General features: G+C 54.5%; 1 protein-coding gene across 2 annotated transcripts in view; it reads right to left on the reverse strand.

The window, feature by feature from the left end:
- The window catches only part of Tmem104 (transmembrane protein 104), a 73,678-nt gene that overhangs the window by 6,784 nt on the left and 49,261 nt on the right, over positions 1–17,633 (reverse strand). For both annotated transcript variants that reach the window (XM_004655672.3, XM_045158607.1), the window contains exon 9: positions 14,395–14,488. In XM_004655672.3, the coding sequence (XP_004655729.2) occupies positions 14,395–14,488 (94 nt within the window). The remainder of the gene's footprint in view (positions 1–14,394; positions 14,489–17,633) is intronic.

Consider the following 17,633-nt stretch of genomic DNA (forward strand, 5'->3'; position numbering starts at 1 on the left):
GGCCCGGCCTCCATACATGCAAGTTCAAAAGACCAGGCTCCGACAGACAGACAGACAGAAGGGAAGAAAGTGGGAGAGCTGGTTCCAACCTGCAGGGGTCCCAAGATGAAGGCACGAGGCTAACCTCCACTGCCCTGGGAGCACAACACACTCCCTGGTGCCTCTCTCCACCCCGAGGTGCTGGAGGAGCAGAGTTCAACAGTTATCTCCTAGATTGATCACCCTGTCTCTGGGGAGACAGCTGCTCCAAAAACTCATTAGGTGTGCTCATAAATCAAGGCGAAGTGGGGATGACAGGCCGTGAGCGACAGTCAGTGGCAGGAGGCGCGGCGGGAGCTCGGCTGCTGCGCCGCGCTGGTTCACGCTCACTGCTCATCTTGAGCTGCGCGGGATGCAGGTGGGCAGAGGCGAGACAGGGCAGCAAGTGACCCCTGCACAAGCCAGGGCCTTTGAGCACAGACTGCGGCTCCCAAGGAGCGGGGCTGGCTGGCTTGGTCTGTATCCTGTCCATCACAGGCCAGGCTCAGAACCCATGTCTACACGCACCTGCCTTCTACCCTGGACATCACACCCCAAGGGCTGAGGAGCCAGGGAAGACTCAGAAGGGGGGAGGCGGCGAGGGCCCGATGCCAGGTTACGTGGCGGCTCTGGGCAGGCTCAGCGGCAGGAGAAATGGCTTCTATAGAGAAACAAATGTGCTGGCTTTATGTGACCCGAGGCTTGGTCACGACCACTCACTCATCCACTCAAAAGAGATGCACCGAGTGCCCTGAATGCTGCAGGCACTCTTCTGGCCACCTGGGGAGAACACACGAGACAGACACTGGCCTTGTCCTCCTGCAGTCTGGAGGACCCCCACAGCCAACCACAACAGAAGAAAGACCCAGTTAGTGGTTCCACTAGCAGCAGGCTGGCTGGTGACATTCCTGTGGTGAGAACAGTCAAGTCCAAGGGTAGGTGTTTATGGTCGACAGGGTGGAGCAGGTATCAGAAGGCAAAGCCCTTTGGAGCTGTTCTGCTCCCAAGATCTGAGGTTGCCATACCTGTTCTTGGTTTAGGAGAGGAGGGCAGTGACAAGGAGTCAGCTGCCCCCAGAGAGTCCAGGCTCCAGGTCTCTGAGTCCACCTGAAGCTGTGTGCCACTAACGCAGACTTCTGACAGCTGATCTAAGTTCTACAAGCTGGGCCCTGTCACAGTGATCCTCCTTGAGGTGCTGCCTGCTTCTCCCACAGCCAACTCCTTGGGAGGGAGGTACAGAGGGTGGGCCATTATCTCAGAAGAGAGGTGCAGCTCCTGAGCACAGAGTGTGGCCAGTTTGGAGGGAAGGGGTCTCTCCTCTCTATCTGGGAGGTTAGGGAAATACTGACGGGGCTGTCCTGAGTGCCTATAGCACCTGGATGGTGTTCCTCTCTCCTCTGTGTGACCAAGAGCCAGATAAGACGTTCTTGTGGGAGCGGTCTGGCAAACTGCTCTCTGACAACTGTCATCTGTCTGACCTCAGAGCCTCTCCTTGGCAAAGAGGAAAGGGCAGCCATACTCTCCTGGATGCCTGCCTGAGGAAAAGGGGATGCTGACTCGCAATAGGCTGACAGGACAGAAACTCCCCATCTCTCCTGAACCCCCCTTTCCTGAGCAGCCCAGTCCTCACGGGACTCACTCCAGAGCTGCAGGAAGACAAGACAAGCAGAGTCTTACATGCCAAGATTTCACAAGAGTCACACACAGACTTGCTGGGACCAGATGAAGAGGGAGCAGGGGTAGGAGGTCGGGGCTGGGGGACTTGGACGCTCTCTGCTGGGGCATCTGTCACCGATGTCTTCGGTGTCGCTCACTGTGGTGGGAGCGCACAGTGAACAAGTCTGTTTCTCCTAAGCACGCATACTGGGTTCCCCTCTGCGAGGTCTCTGCGGACAGGGAAAGATGTCAGGGTCATCAGAAGGCAGCTCCATCCTTCATGTACCGAGAACACATCCTGGGCATCCACATAAGAGCCAGTTTGGATCGGAGGTCTGGAGAGTGGAGGGCAGCTCTAGGTTCTCTGGGCAGCACAGCCGTATCCCGGCTGGCATGGCCTTGGTCTTGGAGCTGTGGGGGAGGCAGGCAGGCAGGCGCTTCCTGCTGCCCCGAGCGGTGCAAAGCCTGGCCAGGACTTTGCCTCCCTTGTGGAATTCAGGCGACGTGGAGCTTGCTTCCGTCAGGTCACCTGCCCAGGTACCACTGGAGGTGAGGGATATGACCCGCCCCTACCCCAGGGACATTCAGTCTTCACCATGACTGTGTTGACAAGACACACAGTCCCTCTTGGTGGCTTTACCACTTTGCTCACCTCTGGAACTAGCTCTGATGGTGTGGGAGACCTCTGGCATGTTGAGTGCTACCCTAGAAGGTGATGACAAAGTCACCGTGCTCCTGCAGAGAGGCGTCTAGAGGCATCTGTGGCTGTGCTGGCACCAGCCCCAGCCACACACTTCAGACGCTCAGTGGGAAAAGTGAACTGAAAATTCCCACTCATAGTCCCCCACTGTGGGTTTTTTTTTTTTTGGTTTTTCGAGGTAGGGTCTCACTCTGGTCCAGGCTGACCTGGAATTAACTCTGTAGTCTCAGGGTGGCCTTGAACTCACGGTGATCCTCCTACCTCTGCCTCCCGAGTGCTGGGATTAAAGGCGTGCGCCACCATGCCTGGCTCCACTGTGGGTTTTTGAGACAGAGTTTCATGTAGATAAAGCTGGCCCTGCATTCATTAAGTAGCTGAACTTGAACTCCTGATCTTCCTCCCACATGCTGAGATTATAGGTGTGCACTACACCTAACACTAGTAATATTTTAATATCAAGTACACATTAAAAAGATTTTTTGGTGGCACACGCCTTTAATCCCAGCACCTGGGAGGCAGAGGTGAGATTGATGTGAGTTCAAGGCCACCCTGAGACTCCATAGTGAATTCCAGATCAGCCTGGGTTAGAAAAACCAAAAAAAAAAAAAAATTTTTTTTTGAGGGGCTAGGGAGATGGCTCAATTAAAGGCACTTGCTTGCAAAGTCTGCCAGTTTGGGTTCGATTCCCTAGTACCCACGTAAAGCCGGATGCACAAAGTGGCCCATGCACCCGGAGTTTGTTTACAATGGCAAGAAGCCCTAGAATTATCCATTCTCTCTTCTTGCAAACAAAATATTTTTTAAAGATTTTTTGATATGTTTAACAGTTACATTAGCTGGGCATGGTGGCACATGCCTTTAATCCCAGCACTCGGGAGGCAGAGACAGGAAGATCGCCCTGAGTTCGAGGCCACCCTGAGACTGCATAGCAAATTCCAGGTCAACCTGGGCTAGACGCTACTTGATAAAACAAAAAGTTACATTATTATACAATTAAACTTTTTTTTTGTTGTTGTTTTTCAAGGTAGCGTCTTACTCTAGCCCAGGCTGACCTGGAATTCACTATGAAGTCTCAGGGTGGCCTCGAAGTCATGGCGATCCTCCTACCTCTGCCTCCCGAGTGCTGGGATTAAAGGCATGCGCCACCATGCCCGGCTAAACATTTTTATCATATGTGTGTGTGTATGTGAGTGAGAGAGAGACAGAGAGAGAGAAAGAGAGAGAGAGAGGAAGAGAGAGGTGTATGGAGGTCACAGGACAACTTTTGGATGGTCCTCGCCTTCCACTTCCTTTGAGGCAGGGTCTCTTGTTGTTCACCTGTCTCGGCCTTGCAGCTCACTGTAAAATCACTGGGATTACAGAAGCCCACCACAGCTTCCAGCTTTGGACACGGCGCTGGGGACCAGAACTCACGTACTCCGAGTTGCGCAGCAAGCGCTTTATCCACTCAGTCATCTCCCCAGCCTGAGATGGAGCAGGCTTTTAAATGTGGAAGCCAAAGCATTGAAAAGTGCTCAGGTGGCGTGGGGTATACTCCTCTGGGGCAGTAGGGTTTACTGTGACAGATGTTTTGCGTGCATATCTGACAATGTTGGGAGTTTACAAGACTTCTGCCTCCTGCCTCTGGCCTCAGCCTTAAGATTTAAGTTGGAGAAGAACTGCGTATCTTAACTCTCACCCTCTCTCATCTGCCCTGATTTGCACGGGGTCACACTGAAGATTTGTGATGGGGGCATAATACTGCGCTCATCCTTGAAAAGCTGAAAGACAAATAGGCTCCAAGTCCCCTTGGGCTATGACAGCCAGGGTGACTGGCCCTGCAGAGGGGAGGAGTTAGCTGGGACCAGGAACCTAGGGAAATGACAGGAGACCTAGGCCACCAAACAAGAAGGTTTCCATGATAAAGGTAAGTCGGGACAGAGTCTCTTGAGAACCTGGAGGCCTGTTCTCAGCTTGCCCCCATCCTACAGCAGGAACTGGGAGGGACAAGAAATATAGCTATGGTAGATGAGGGGACTTATGTCTATTAAGGACAGACCACAAGATGCAGTCCCTCTTGCCATAATCCCTGGGGGCCCACATTGTACATAAACACTTGGAATTGGAATCTTAAGAGTCAAGGGTGAATCTCACAAACTCTGTCCCAACATCCTGGCCCCAGCCCCTCCCCCGAAGCCAGGAATCATGCTGTGCCACATCTCTGGGCCCCAGCCTGCATTGGCCCAGACCCCCGTGGGGCCCCTTAAGCCCTGTTCATCACTCTGGCTCCAGCTCAAACATACAAGGAGGCAGCCATCCACCGAGGTGGCCATTCATCAATGTGACTGTCAGAGAGAGAGCGCTCTCTTCTCTCAGCAGAGAATCAACACGCCACAGCTAACGATAACGAATGGCCGGTGTGCGTGCATCTCCAGCTTGGGCCCAGCACTCCAGCTGGGAGTGGAGTCTGTCGGAGGACTCGGCCACAACTTCGTCCTTCACCCCCGCACTGCCCTCACAGGGCACAGGGCTGCCTCTGCCTGGACATTGGGAGGGGCTGACAGGGCAACGCTGGCCGAAGCTGAGAACCACCGAGGACAAAATGGTTTCCCAGCCCTAAGACGGGAGCAAGTGGCCAGGTCATTAGCCCTTCAACTAACAGGCCACGGACGACAGGAGCCTGCAGGGGCGGGCAGTCAGTTTTGCCCCAGGAAGCTGGCTGCATCCTGGAAGTGGCCAGAGGGAGGGAGGCTGCTTTTTTTTTCTTCTCTAAATAAGTTCAAGTTCTCAAGTTACACTGGGTTCAATGCCCGACTGCCACCTAACTGGTAATCTTGGGGCAGACTGCTGTACTGCCTTTGCAAATGTGGGTGATGGGCTGGGGAGACAGCTCCGTGGTTAAAGGTGCTTGCTTACAAAGCCTGCTGGCCTAGGTTTAGCTCCCCAGTATCCATGGAAAAGCTGGGTACAAGCATCAGTGACCTCAATAAGCCCACACATTGGGAGGTGGAGACACAAGAATCCGAGGCGCTCAGCGGGCAAGTCTGACAGTCACCTGCAGTCCGGAAGCTCATGAGACCCTGTCTCAAAGATGGAGCAGACACCTTGACGTCCTCTTAATCACACACACACACACACACACACACACACACACACACACACACACACAAATTGAGGGTGATGGGGGTTGTGCCGAGGAGATGAAACGAACCCGTGTGGTTAGTGACTGGTGTGGGCACAGCCTGGCCCGTAGCAAATATTCAGAGATGTGGATGTTCCTGTCTCACCACGGAACCTTATTTTCCATTTGGAGGCGTCGCTCCTAGGACGCAGGGAGCACGCGTTCTTGCCAGTCCAGGGTTCTTGTGGCTTCTCCCTATCCTCTAAGTAGAGGATAGGATCAGAAGAGTGGTTTTGCCCTCATAGCTGGTCAAGCCACTGCCAGATGTTTTGCCAGAACACATGGCACTGGTGCCAGCTAATCTCTGGGGCCCTGGGAGGGGGTGAGGAGGACCCCAGGCATGCTCCTGACACCTGCTCTATTAGCCAGAGATCTCTGGCTCCTCTTCTTGCCCCACTCAACAAGGGTAAGGCTATAGAGGGTCAAGTGTCTTCTACGTCTGTGTGGCGTGTGTGGTTTTGCCCTGGACAGTCGTTGGTTCATCCTTCCTGGCTGTCACCCTTCCCTCCTTCCATGTGAGCAGAAGCCACAGGTGTCTTCAGGGCTTGAGGCGCTTCCTCTGGGGCATGAGAGTCCTCCCCTCCAAGATGTGATTTGTGGGTTGCTTAGGCTGGAATCACCCTAACAACTCCAAATGCATAGTGGTTTCTGCTGACAAGAGGAAATTTTTTTTTGCATGTGTGTGTGTGTGTGTGTATGTGGTATGTCTGTTCATATGTGTGTGGGAGCATGTGTATACAGGTGTGTATGTGTGTGTGGAGGCCAGTGGAGCTCCACCTTATTTTCTGAGGTCGAATCCTTTACTGAACCCGGAGCTCACCAATTCAGCTTGACAGGCTAGGAGGGGATCCTCCTGTCTCTGCCTCCCTGATGTGTGCAACCAACGCCCAGCTTCCACATGGGTGCTGAGTGGAGATCTACGCCCATGGCCTTATGCTTGTACGGTAAGCCCTGTATCCACTGAGCCATATCCCCAGCTCTAAATTCAGGAAATTTAAAGCTAGTCTGGCTCTTTCCCATACTGGGCAGGCCCCTGAACCTTCTGGAAGATTTAACTCTGCCCACTCCTCATCTTGGGAGCAGGAGAGTGTAGACGTCTTACTTTGCAGGACTATGTTCCACACTATGGCCACATACTTCCCCCAGAGGGACCTGGAACGGGGTCCTTCCCTTTCCATCTGCGGCAGGAGGGCAGAAGATAATTGACACCAAGTTTCTGGAGCAGCCAAATTCCCAGCATGGGAGCAAGAGTCCTGGCCTTTTCATCCTTCAACAACCCCCTCACCTTGGAGCACGGAGGTGGCAACTGGGTGGCAAAGTCTCTGTTTTTCATACCTGAGCTGCCAGAGCGGCTCAGCCTGTGACCGTGGGGGAGGTCGGGCTGGGGGCCTCTGTTGCCTGCAGACCAATCTCCTTCCTGGAAACTGAGACAAAACTTCACTGTCCGCCTCTCCCAAAGGCGGCTCGGCCTTTCTCCAGAGTGGTCAGCTAGAGGAGGACCAAGAAGAGGACAGTGGGGGACAATGAGGAGAGGCGGCAGACACCAGGACCCGAGTGAACCAAAGCTCTTGAGCTGCGGGGCGGCCGTGCTCCCATGTGTGACGGCTGGACAGCTGTGAGGCCTGATCCTGTCCGGGGCCACACTGAGCCACCACCGGGAGTCAGACCTTCTTACTCCCTGACCACGAGCACTCTGGGTCTTGTGTTCCTTGTCTCAGGAGCATCCAGGCAGCCGTCCACCAACCTTCTGGGCAGAACAGAAGTCCTTATCTGGTCGCTGGAGCGGTAGGAGTCTTGGCCACATACAATGGGAGTTGCTCAGAGGAGGGGGGCGGCTGGAGGAGACAGGCCTCCTTGGCCTGGTGCCCAGCCCTGGCTGATGCTGGTGGAGGGCGCACGTGTCAGGCCGGGTGGCTCTTCTTCCGCAAATGCGATGGGAGTCCACTTTACTCAAATGGCCTCTGGACACAATTCAAGTTCAGTTCCTTTTGACAAAGACCTCCGCATTTGCACAGGGAATGTCTAGACACCCCAGAATAAAGTGAAATGCACACAACAAGCTGGTCTGCATGCCCTCCAAAGGTTGTGGGACAGTGAAAACGGGTCTGGAGCATCATCCCCAGGGCCCGGGAGAGGGCAGGCTGCACGGAGGGGAATGGGGACAGGGGACAGGGTGTGCCACCTTCATGTTGGAAGACAGGCCACTAGTTGAGTAGCTGTGCAGGAATCCAAATGCCAGTGGACAGTAAGTGGTCCGGGCTCACAAGACCCCTGGCTGCTGGTGGGGACAGACTGGAGCAGCCCCACCGGGAGACTCTCCACAGGGATTGGTCACAGCCCTGGGAACAGGTGAGAACCAGAGAGCTCCCATTCCCAGGTGAAGGCCTCCTCTTGGGGACATCCAGCCTTGCTTGTCACACTGCTTACTCGCACCCCTCCTGCTGGCCTGACAACCAAATCTGGAGCACTTGTGGGGGGCGGGGTGGGGAGAGCAGGCCTGAGCTACTTCCCCCAGGCAGTGCAGCCCCAGCTCCTCTACATGCGCCTGGGGAGGACGGCGGTGCCTGACCCACTTTGAGGGGAACGTGGAGAAGGAAAGCAGGTTCGCCTGCTCTGAATGCACAAGCGGACAGGAGAGAGCCCTGGGGGGTCCTTGGCACATGAGATACAAGAGGGTGGCCTTTAGTACAAAGAACTGGGTTTCTAACCCTACCAAATAGGGTGCCCAGAGCTGAGCCAGCTGCTTGTGTCCCCAAGTGAGAGGTTGTCTGCTGGAGGAAGTGGGTAATGGCCCTTCCCACCTGAGAGCTCCCACTGGGAGTCAGCTGGGCTTCCAGGGTGGGGGCTGGCCACAGGTCAGAGTCTTGCTGCTTATGGCTCAGGAACAAAGGGCTCAGCTGGTGGGTCTGTGGGCCCTGATAATGGTGGCCTGGGTGTGATCCTGGGCCACCTGCTGCTGACAGAGAGCTAGGGTGTCCCACAGAGGGACACCCTCCCCCAACAACATGGATAAATCTGCTCATTTCCCTGAGGGTGGGGAGGACACAGGTGGGAAGGGCAGGGAGAGGTCCCCTCGTCATGTGTGCCGGGGCACCGCAGCTGGGGTGTGGCAAGCGGAGGCTGTACAGACTGCTCTGTGAACATTTGGTGCCCCAGCGTGTTCTGGACGTACTTGATGTCATGTCCCCGACCTCACGGCCAGCCCCAAGGGAAGTTCACTCTGAGGCTCTTCTCAGGATGGGACACCCGCGGTGAAGGCACTGAGCGTGATGGGCACGTCTGAGTGCCCAGCAGGTGTCAGGCATGACGTTAACAAGCACTTTCTCTGCAATCTCACTGTGTCCTCCTAGTCCTCAGGGAGGCGGGTCCCTTGGTGCCACAGTGTAGACAAGGGGCCCGAAGGAAGGAGGCTAGGTCCATCTGTGCACAGTGGAGAGGACTCCATCGAGCCCACATCAAAGGGAGCAAGGCTAGAAGGTGCCATGTGGCTGATTGGCACAGCACCTAGGGCCGATGCCCTGTGCTCCAAGCACCTGTGGCTGACCTGAACTGGCTGTTGTGGGAAGCCAGCTTGCAGACTAAGAGACTGGCAGGGAGGTCTGCAAGGGCCTGGAGGACAGCCTCACTTGCTGGGGTCAGTAAGCCCAGATCCTCCTTCCACATGAAACATTCAGGCATTTAAGATTCAGAGACCCCAAGCGAATCAGCCTGTTGTCCCCAGAACTTATGTGGGGGACATAAAGAAATCTTATCTGTAGGCTGGAGGTTAAGGCACTTATTTGTAGAGCCTAATGACCTGGGTTCAAATTCCCCAGAACCCATATAAAAGCTGGATGCACGTACATCTGGAGTTCATTTGTAGCAGCTAGAGCCCCTGGCACGCGCATTCTGTCTCTCTTTGCTTGCAGATAAATATTTTTTTAAAAATCCTATCTAGTAACATCTCGATCACACCTTCCAAGGCTCAGGGTCTAATGCGGAAGAGGTGGCGGAAAGAATGTAAGAGCCAAAGGAAGGGCAGGACTCCTTACAACGTGCTCCTCCAGACATAAAATGGCCTGCATATCCATGACCTCACCGTGCCTGACACTACCTACACAAGACCATCATAAGAGGAGGAAAAGACCATGATGTCAAAATGAAAGAGAGACTGACTGAGATGGAGAGGGGATATTATGGAGAATGGAATTTCAAAGGGGAAAGTGGGGGGGGAAGAGGGAGGGTATTACCATGGGATATATATTTTTTTTAATTTATTTATTTATTTGAGAGCGACAGACACAGAGAGAAAGACAGATAGAGGGAGAAAGAGAGAATGGGCGCGCCAGGGCTTCCAGCCTCTGCAAACGAACTCCAGACGCGTGCGCCCCCTTGTGCATCTGGCTAACGTGGGACCTGGGGAACCGAGCCTCGAACCGGGGTCCTTAGGCTTTACAGGCAAGCGCTTAACCGCTAAGCCATCTCTCCAGCCCGGGATATTTTTTATAATCATGGAAAATGTTAATAAAAATTGAGAAAAAAATTAAAAATAGGGCTAGAGAAAAAAAATCCTATCTGAACCTGTCACCCATATTCTGACATTGTCTCTGGACAAGTGGCTATTTGTAAAGGTCATTTTCACCCTTCCTCTGGCAGCTCACGGAGCTATCAGGGGCTAAGCAAGAAGGGAAGCACCGAGGAAAAGTCCTCAGAGGAATGGGCCCCGGGCTCCTAGCACAGCTCTGGGGCCTGTGTCTCCCCTGGCCTCATTTCAACAGATGGCAGAACAATTCTTAATTAAGCCCGAGGACGTCTCTGGCTCAGCAGGCCGGCTGTGATCTTCCGGGCCTTCCCTCTGGCTTCCCCTCTGTCTTCCTGGAACTCAAGCCAGCTCAGCGCCACCCTGAGCTCCCTACTCGGCTCTTGGAAAGCCACGGGCCTAATCTGAGGAGGGGAGGCTGAGCCTGCAGGGAGGGGCCCCACAGCTGCTCTTCAGAGGCGGGATGGCCACTTGGCAGAGACTTGGGAGGACAAATGGGGCTTCTGAGGTCGCTGCCCACAGGGTGTCAGAGGACAAGTGTCTGGGGGGGGGGTGAGCTTAGCCCAGAGGAGAGATACCCTCATGGGGCCAGACCCTGTGGAGCTGGCAGACAGACCAAAGTCCCTCCCATGAACAGGCCATTTGGTCCAGGTTGGGGGCTCTAGGGGGTTCCAAGACTTTTCTTGCCTTGCTCATCTCCGGGGGTTAGGAGGAGGAAAGTGCCTGCTCCCAGCTAAGAGGAACTGTCCCAGCGGCTCCTCCACGACCCAGCTGGGAGCTGAACCCTCGCTATGGTTTAGTTTCTTTAGTTTTTTGAAAAAATATTCTATTTTTATTTATTTGACAGAGAAAGAGGGAGACAGGGAGAGAGGGAATGGGCACGCCAGGGCCTCTAGCTACTGCAAATGAACTCCAGACACATGCACCACCTTCCTTGTGCATCTGGCTTATGTGAGTCCTGGGGAATCGAACCCGAGTCTTTTGGCTTTGCAGGCAAATGCCTTAACTGCTAAGCCATCCCTCCAGCCCTAGTTTCTTGGTGGCAGTTTTTCTTTCTCTGGGCAGCTATGTCACCAGGAGGCCTGCTTTTTAAGTCCAGAGGTCTGAGTCTCTCATGCAGAAAAATGACTGCTGTGGGCTCCGTCCCCCGCAGCAGGGCGCTGACATGTGATTCTCTCTCAGATCCAGGGGAGAACAGGAAGGCGGCAGCAAAGACCGCGTGTCAAGACGGCAGTGTCGCCCCTACAAGACAAGAGCCCGTGGTCTTCATGAGCTGGTCTCTGCACAGGCTCTCACTATTGCCTCTTAGAGCCACTGTCACCTCGTTCTGCGGCACCCAGGGGCCCCAGAAGCCATAAGGTATGGGGGCTCTTCTGTTCTGTGAGAGGAGAGGAGGCAGGATGGCAGCGCCCACCAGGGCACGGTGGCCCGAGCTCTGGGCTCCGGTGCCGCCAGGTCCCTGCTGTCGTCAGACTCTTTGTTCCTTTTCTTTCTCTCCCTCTCTGGAATTCACTGTGTAGCCTCAGGCTGGCCTAGAACTCATGGCGATCTTGCTACCTCTGCCTCCTAAGTCCTGGGATTAAAGGCGTGCGCCATCACACTGGGCTCTTTGTTTTCTTGAGACAAGGTTTTGTTGTGTAGCCATGGCTAGTCTCGAACTCCTGATTCTCCTGCCCCACCTGCTGAGTTCTGAGGTGGGTGCCTTCACATCCAGCTGTTTGGCCAGATTCTGGGGGACAACAGAACGGAAAGGAAGCAAGGTCTGGTTGGTAGCTGCCTTCCAGGACCTCAGGCTGGCTGGCACCAGGGGACTTGACTCAAGTCTGGGTATGTGTGAGACCTCTGTTTACCATCAGAATCCTCCTTTCCCTTTCACCAGCTTTCTTCTTTCTTTCTTTTTTGGTTTTTCGAGGTAGGGTCTCACCCTAGTCCAGGCTGATCTGGAATTCACTATGTAGTCTCAAGCTGGCCTTGAACTCACGGTGATCCTCCTACCTCTGCCTCCTGAGCACTGGGATTAAAGGTGGCTTATTTCTTTATTATTTTTTATCCATTTTTTTTTTCTTTTTTTGAGACAGGATCTCATATAGCCTAGACTTGGCCTTGAACTCCTGATCTTGCTTTCTCTTCCCAAGTGCTTGGATTATAGGCTTGTTCCCACCAGGCCTGGTTCAGGTTCCCCCCTTTAGATGATGCATCCTTCACTAGACAGAGAGAGGAATCCGTTGGGCTCAACAGGCACAGAGCGCTAGAGGAGTTGCTAACTGTCATTATCTGGACAGCTGTTGCCTTGTGGGCTGACACAGGAATCTGTCACCTTGGCCAAAATGCGTATCCCACACCACTCCACCCTCCCAGCCATGGAAAGAAATGAGAAAGCCCTCACTTTTGAGCCACTGCTTAGCAAGCCCTTTCCTATTGCTGCGGTGACAGGTGGAGAACAGGCAAGCGCCAGCGGGACGGGGCCAGGAAGAAAGGAACTGACGCCAGGGTTCGGCCAGGGCGGGGAGGAGGGAGAACGCGCGCTCTGGACCCTGCTGGCCAGGACAATTCCTGGTGCTCTCCCATGTTCCACATACACTGGGAAGGCAGAGAGCTCCCTGCTGACCCCAAATTTTAGGTACATCCCCTCTGGGGAGCTCACACGAGCCCAAGCTCTAAGTAATATGCTCTGGCTCCCTCCCAGGCTGTCAGGCTTTGGAACCTGAGGATGACACGGGGCAGGGAGGGGAGCAGAACCGGAGTTAAACCTGCGGCTGGGACCGACCAGGCGTCCTGCTTCTCCCTTGAGCTGACCAGATGGGGAAAGATGGGCTCTGTGGTGTCTTGTGTGAGCGCTGGGGGGACATGTTCCTGTGGAACCTCATAAACACCTCCTGTTCTCGCTTCCTTATAAGGACAAACCCAGAGTGGAAAGAAGGCTCAGGCTGGCGAGTCTGTTCGCTGCAAGGCTGCACGGACACACCCCGCACCCTCAGAGCTGGGCAGGTTCCCCGTCCATCAGGTGTGCCCGGCTGCCCCACCTCCATGCTGCAAAGCCGGCTCCAGCAAGGATGGGTCGGGCTGCCTGAGAGGACAGTCCCCTTCCAACGAGGATGCCACGACTCCCATGGCTCCTAGAAATGAGTTGGGGGGACCAGAGCCTGGGGAGATCAGAGCTGCCGGAAACCACTGGTGTAAACTGTCCTGGACACAACCCTCATTTACTGCCGGGTCCTAGCGTGGAGTCAGAAGCAATGCACACTCTAGTGTTGAAGGGGGTGAGAGGAGCTGGGGAGGACAGTCAAAAGGAGGAGGCAACCCAAGTTCCTCTGCAAGTTCTGTATTAGAGAACAAGGGGCTCCTTGAAACTGGACACACCCACTGGCCCACGGCCCTCGATCAAAACAGCCACTTGTGTTTGGTTTTTTTCGAGGCAGGGCGTCACTCTAGCTCAGGCTGACCTGGAATTCACTATGTAGTCTCAGGCTGGCCTTGAACTCATGGTGATCCTCCTACCTCTGCCTCCCGAGTGCTGGGATTAAAGGCGTGTGCCACCACGCCCGGCTCAAAACAGCCACTTTTTCTTTTGACATGCTAGGTATCGAACTCGGCTCTACACATGATGGGCAAACACTCTACCACTGAGTTCCAGCCCTAGCCCCCCTTTTTGCGTTTAGACCTAGCAAAACAAGTATCCAAGGGATACCCTGATCATAGAAGCAACAGCGACCCCCCACCCTCCTGTCTTCAAGAGTTCAAGTGCACAAGCAGCTGGCCTCTTGCCCTGAGGGTGGCTGGCAGGACAGTGTGGGAGAAGTGAACAGGCTCCTTACTATCTATGGGGAAGACACGCAACCTTCCGCTACAGACAACAGTGCTTGCTGTCATGTCGCAGGCGCCGGTCACATAGAAACCACTGTGGATGGGGTGTCTAAGTGGCCCAGGACTCGGTGCAGAGTGGCTGCTATCACGGGCCACCGCACTTGACAACTGTACCACCTAGCACAGCCCTGAGAAGGTACTGTGGTGCCATTCTGTCCCCTCCAGGAGGCCATAGCCCAAACCCGTGTGGTCACGTGAAAGGCTGGCCCCAGAATTAGCAGTGCAGGTCTTAGCCCAGTTCTATCCACTCAATGTGACCTGGAAAAAGTCACTCATCTTTTTTGGTACTAAATTTTCCCAGCAGACAGAGCACCCGCCTTCTCCTTGCTCTCTGGAAAGGTCAGAGGACCAGGCAGGTTGGGTGAATGGAAGTCACCCTCCCGCATATTCCAGCCAGGAGCTTGCTTGACCTCTTGGAAGAGGTGGAGGAAGGGATGGGGGCGCAGGGCGGATAGTTGGGATGTTTTTTAGACTCACCAATCCATCTCATCAGAGAGGTCAAGATCTGCAAGTACTTGGTCTTTTGGACATCGAAGAAGGTGAAAGGTCCGAGGAGGAGAGTGAACGCAGCCTGGGGGATGAAAGCAACAGTGAGGGGGTGTGCGAAGGGGGGCTGAACACGGCAGGCTGTCTGTGGGGGACAGCACTGGGTGCACACAGCTAAGGTGCCACTCTAACCCAGGAGTATACTTGCACTTGGTGGCAGACTCCCAAGGGTCCTTTGGCATTGCTGTGAACAAACCTTAAAGGGCAGGGCGCCAGGCTGGGAGATCCAGAGCCCCACCTCTCAGCCTCTGCTCATACTTTCAGGTCAGGTGCTAGCTACTACTGTCACTAGGTAAGACCAGGCTCCACCTGGGAACCTGACTCATTCTTCCCTGTTCTCTCTAGCAGGCACCCACAGGGGAGGCTCAGCCTGGCACTGGGCTGCAGAGAGCATGGACTGAAGCCGGGATGGCTGTGAGGTGGCTCTGACAGGCAGGCAGTGGAGAGGATGCCCCTTTAGAAGGGTCTGGAGAAAAACACTCATAAGACTGTCATCCTTCAGCCACAGCTCCTGCTTACATGTAAGAGATACCCGTAGGATTAGAGCCAGTGTCACCAGGGTGACCTAGAGAAATGGCCCAGATTGACAAGGAGAGCGCCATATCAGAAGACATGGGATGTCAGGCTCAGTTGAGAGGAGCGCTTGCCTAGCCTGCACGAAGCCCTGGGTTCCATTCCCAGCACCCAATAAACTGGGCGTGTTGGCACATGCCTGTAACCCTAGGACTCAGGAGACAGAGGCAGAGGAATCAGAAACTCTAGGTCAGGCCGAGGAGATGGCTCAGTGGATAAAGTCCTTGCCATGCAACTCAGAGTACCTGAGTTCAAACCCCCACATAGAAGATGGGAACTGTAGTGGGCCTCTGTAACCCCAGGTTCACCTACAGAAATGATGTGGAGAGTGAGGCCTGATCTGAAGGTTATCCTGACCTTCACACATGTGCCATGCCCTGCCCCCACAGAGAATAAGTCAACTTAAAAGTAAGAAGATGAAAAGCCAGCCACGGTGGCGCCCGCCTTTGAGCCTCTTATCCCAGCACTCAGGAGGCTGAGGTAGGACGACTGCCCTGAGCTCAAGGTGACAGAGGGAAGCCCAGGTCAGCCTGAACTAAAGCGAGACCCTGCCTTGAAAAGAAGCAACAATGAAGAAGTTCAAGGTCACCCTGAGCTACATAGAAGCCGGGGGTGGGAGGTGAGCTGCTGAGGGGGCGTCTGTGGAATTAGTTCTTTCTTTGGGGAACCGGGCAAAAAAAAAATTATATATTTTTTAATTGAACCCTGCCTTAGAAACTGGTCTGTGGGCCACGTGGAGCCTCTTTCCAAGAGCAACTGGTGAGCATGGCAGAGCAGTCGGGTGGGAAGGGCTGGGGCAGGCTGCTCGTGGAGCAGAGGAATTTAAAGCTGCTCATTGGACTTAAGGCGACAGTACCGTTTCCAATCTGCCACTCGGAAGCAGGCGCAGCATCCGACCTTATTAACATTAACACTGTGCCGTTTCATCACGTTAATGCTAATGACAGTCACCAGACATGCGGCAGAAGGAACAGGCAGCCCCAGCAACACGAGGAGGGGCCTGCTGAAGGGAGTCGGGGCTCTCTCCATCAAAGCTGCCAAGCCTGGGGCCAGTACCAGTGACAGGCAGGAGGGAGCTCCGCAGGATGGGGGTGAGCCCACTCCACCTCCCCCCTCTCCCCACCCTGCCACAAGGAGAGCAATGTGGGGGTGACCTCTTATCCAAGTCCATCATCACTGTGAGAGTGAGTGACAGAGGACTCAAGTGGCACCTCAGGAAAGGGCTCTAATTAGCTGGGGTGGGTGAAGGGGTCCTGGAAGTCACTGACGACGCTGGGAGACTTCTGGAAGGAACAGTTTCTGCTGGGTGCCTCAGAACCGGCCCTGCTTCCATTCAGGGCAGGGGAGAAGCAGATGTGTTTGGTGAGGCTAGGATGACAGTGGAAGGCAGTGGGAAGGATCCTGCAAAGCCAAGGGCAGCTGTCAGATGCCTGTCAGGTCCAGGGAGGGAAGCTGGGTCCCAGTAACTAACGCAGGCACAGCCACCATGCCACCACCTCTGGCCCAGCGCTCCTGTATGCGGCACCATCAGTAAGTCATTTAGGAAAATTACCACTTCAGGGAAAACTTTCCACTGATGAATTTCTCTTTTGAAGGAGGGAGAAGGGTAGAAGTATAAACACAAAACCACTTGCCACAAATGTTCCTAGTAACTATGCCCTGCTGGAAACTGGGCTCTCGGTGTGCCCAGTGGTTTGGGCGATTCACCTCTGACCTGTGACTGCTCCAGCTGTCAATACGATGCCCATCAGTGGGAGCCAGAAATCTTGGAGTGACTTATGTGAAAGGTCAGATTTCATCTTAGAACCTGATTTTAGAATGTTCCAGTACAGGGCTGGGGACAGGGCTTGGTGGAGATAGCATTTGCTGTGCCAGCATGAATACCTGAGTTTGGATCCCCAGAGCCCACGTCAAGCCGGACACTGGGCACTAGCACCCGTAGTCCCAGTGTGCCTGCAAGACAGGAGGTAGAGCCGGGCGTGGTGGCACACGCCTTTAATCCCAGCACTCGGGAGGCAGGAGGGTAGGAGGATCGCCGTGAGTTCGAGGCCACCCTGAGACTACATAGTGAATTCCAGGTCAGCCTGAGCCAGAGTGAGACCCTACCTCGAAAAACAAACAAACAAACAAAAAAGACAGGAGGTAGAAACTGGAGACTTCGTGGAACCCCAAGAGCCAGCTAGCCTGGTGAGCACCGTGGTGACATTATGAGAGACCCTGACTCGAACAAGAGAGAAGGACTAACATCCAAAGATGTGCTGTGACCGCTACATGTGCATGCATGTGACCACACTAACCCCCAAGAAAACACGGGCATGCATGCACACACGATGAGTGATCCACCACACAGAAACAGGGTGGGGATTGCAGAATCATGCCCGAGGACAGTAAAGAATTCTGGGCTGCCAAGCCCCAGGGCCTCCCCTCCAGGAACCCTTGCTCAGAGGCCTCATCCGGCTTCACAGTCTTTCTCAGTGCACGTTTGTGAAGATCCCAGGGCACTGAGGCTGTTTCGTGAAACTCTACAGGGTAGAATCCCAGCTGCTGAGGGTCCCTGTGTGGTTAGACCACGCACTTACTCCTCTAAGAGGCGGGGA

The sequence above is a fragment of the Jaculus jaculus genome, chromosome 9, assembly GCF_020740685.1.
Source record: "Jaculus jaculus isolate mJacJac1 chromosome 9, mJacJac1.mat.Y.cur, whole genome shotgun sequence".
Taxonomy (NCBI): Eukaryota; Metazoa; Chordata; class Mammalia; order Rodentia; family Dipodidae; genus Jaculus; species Jaculus jaculus.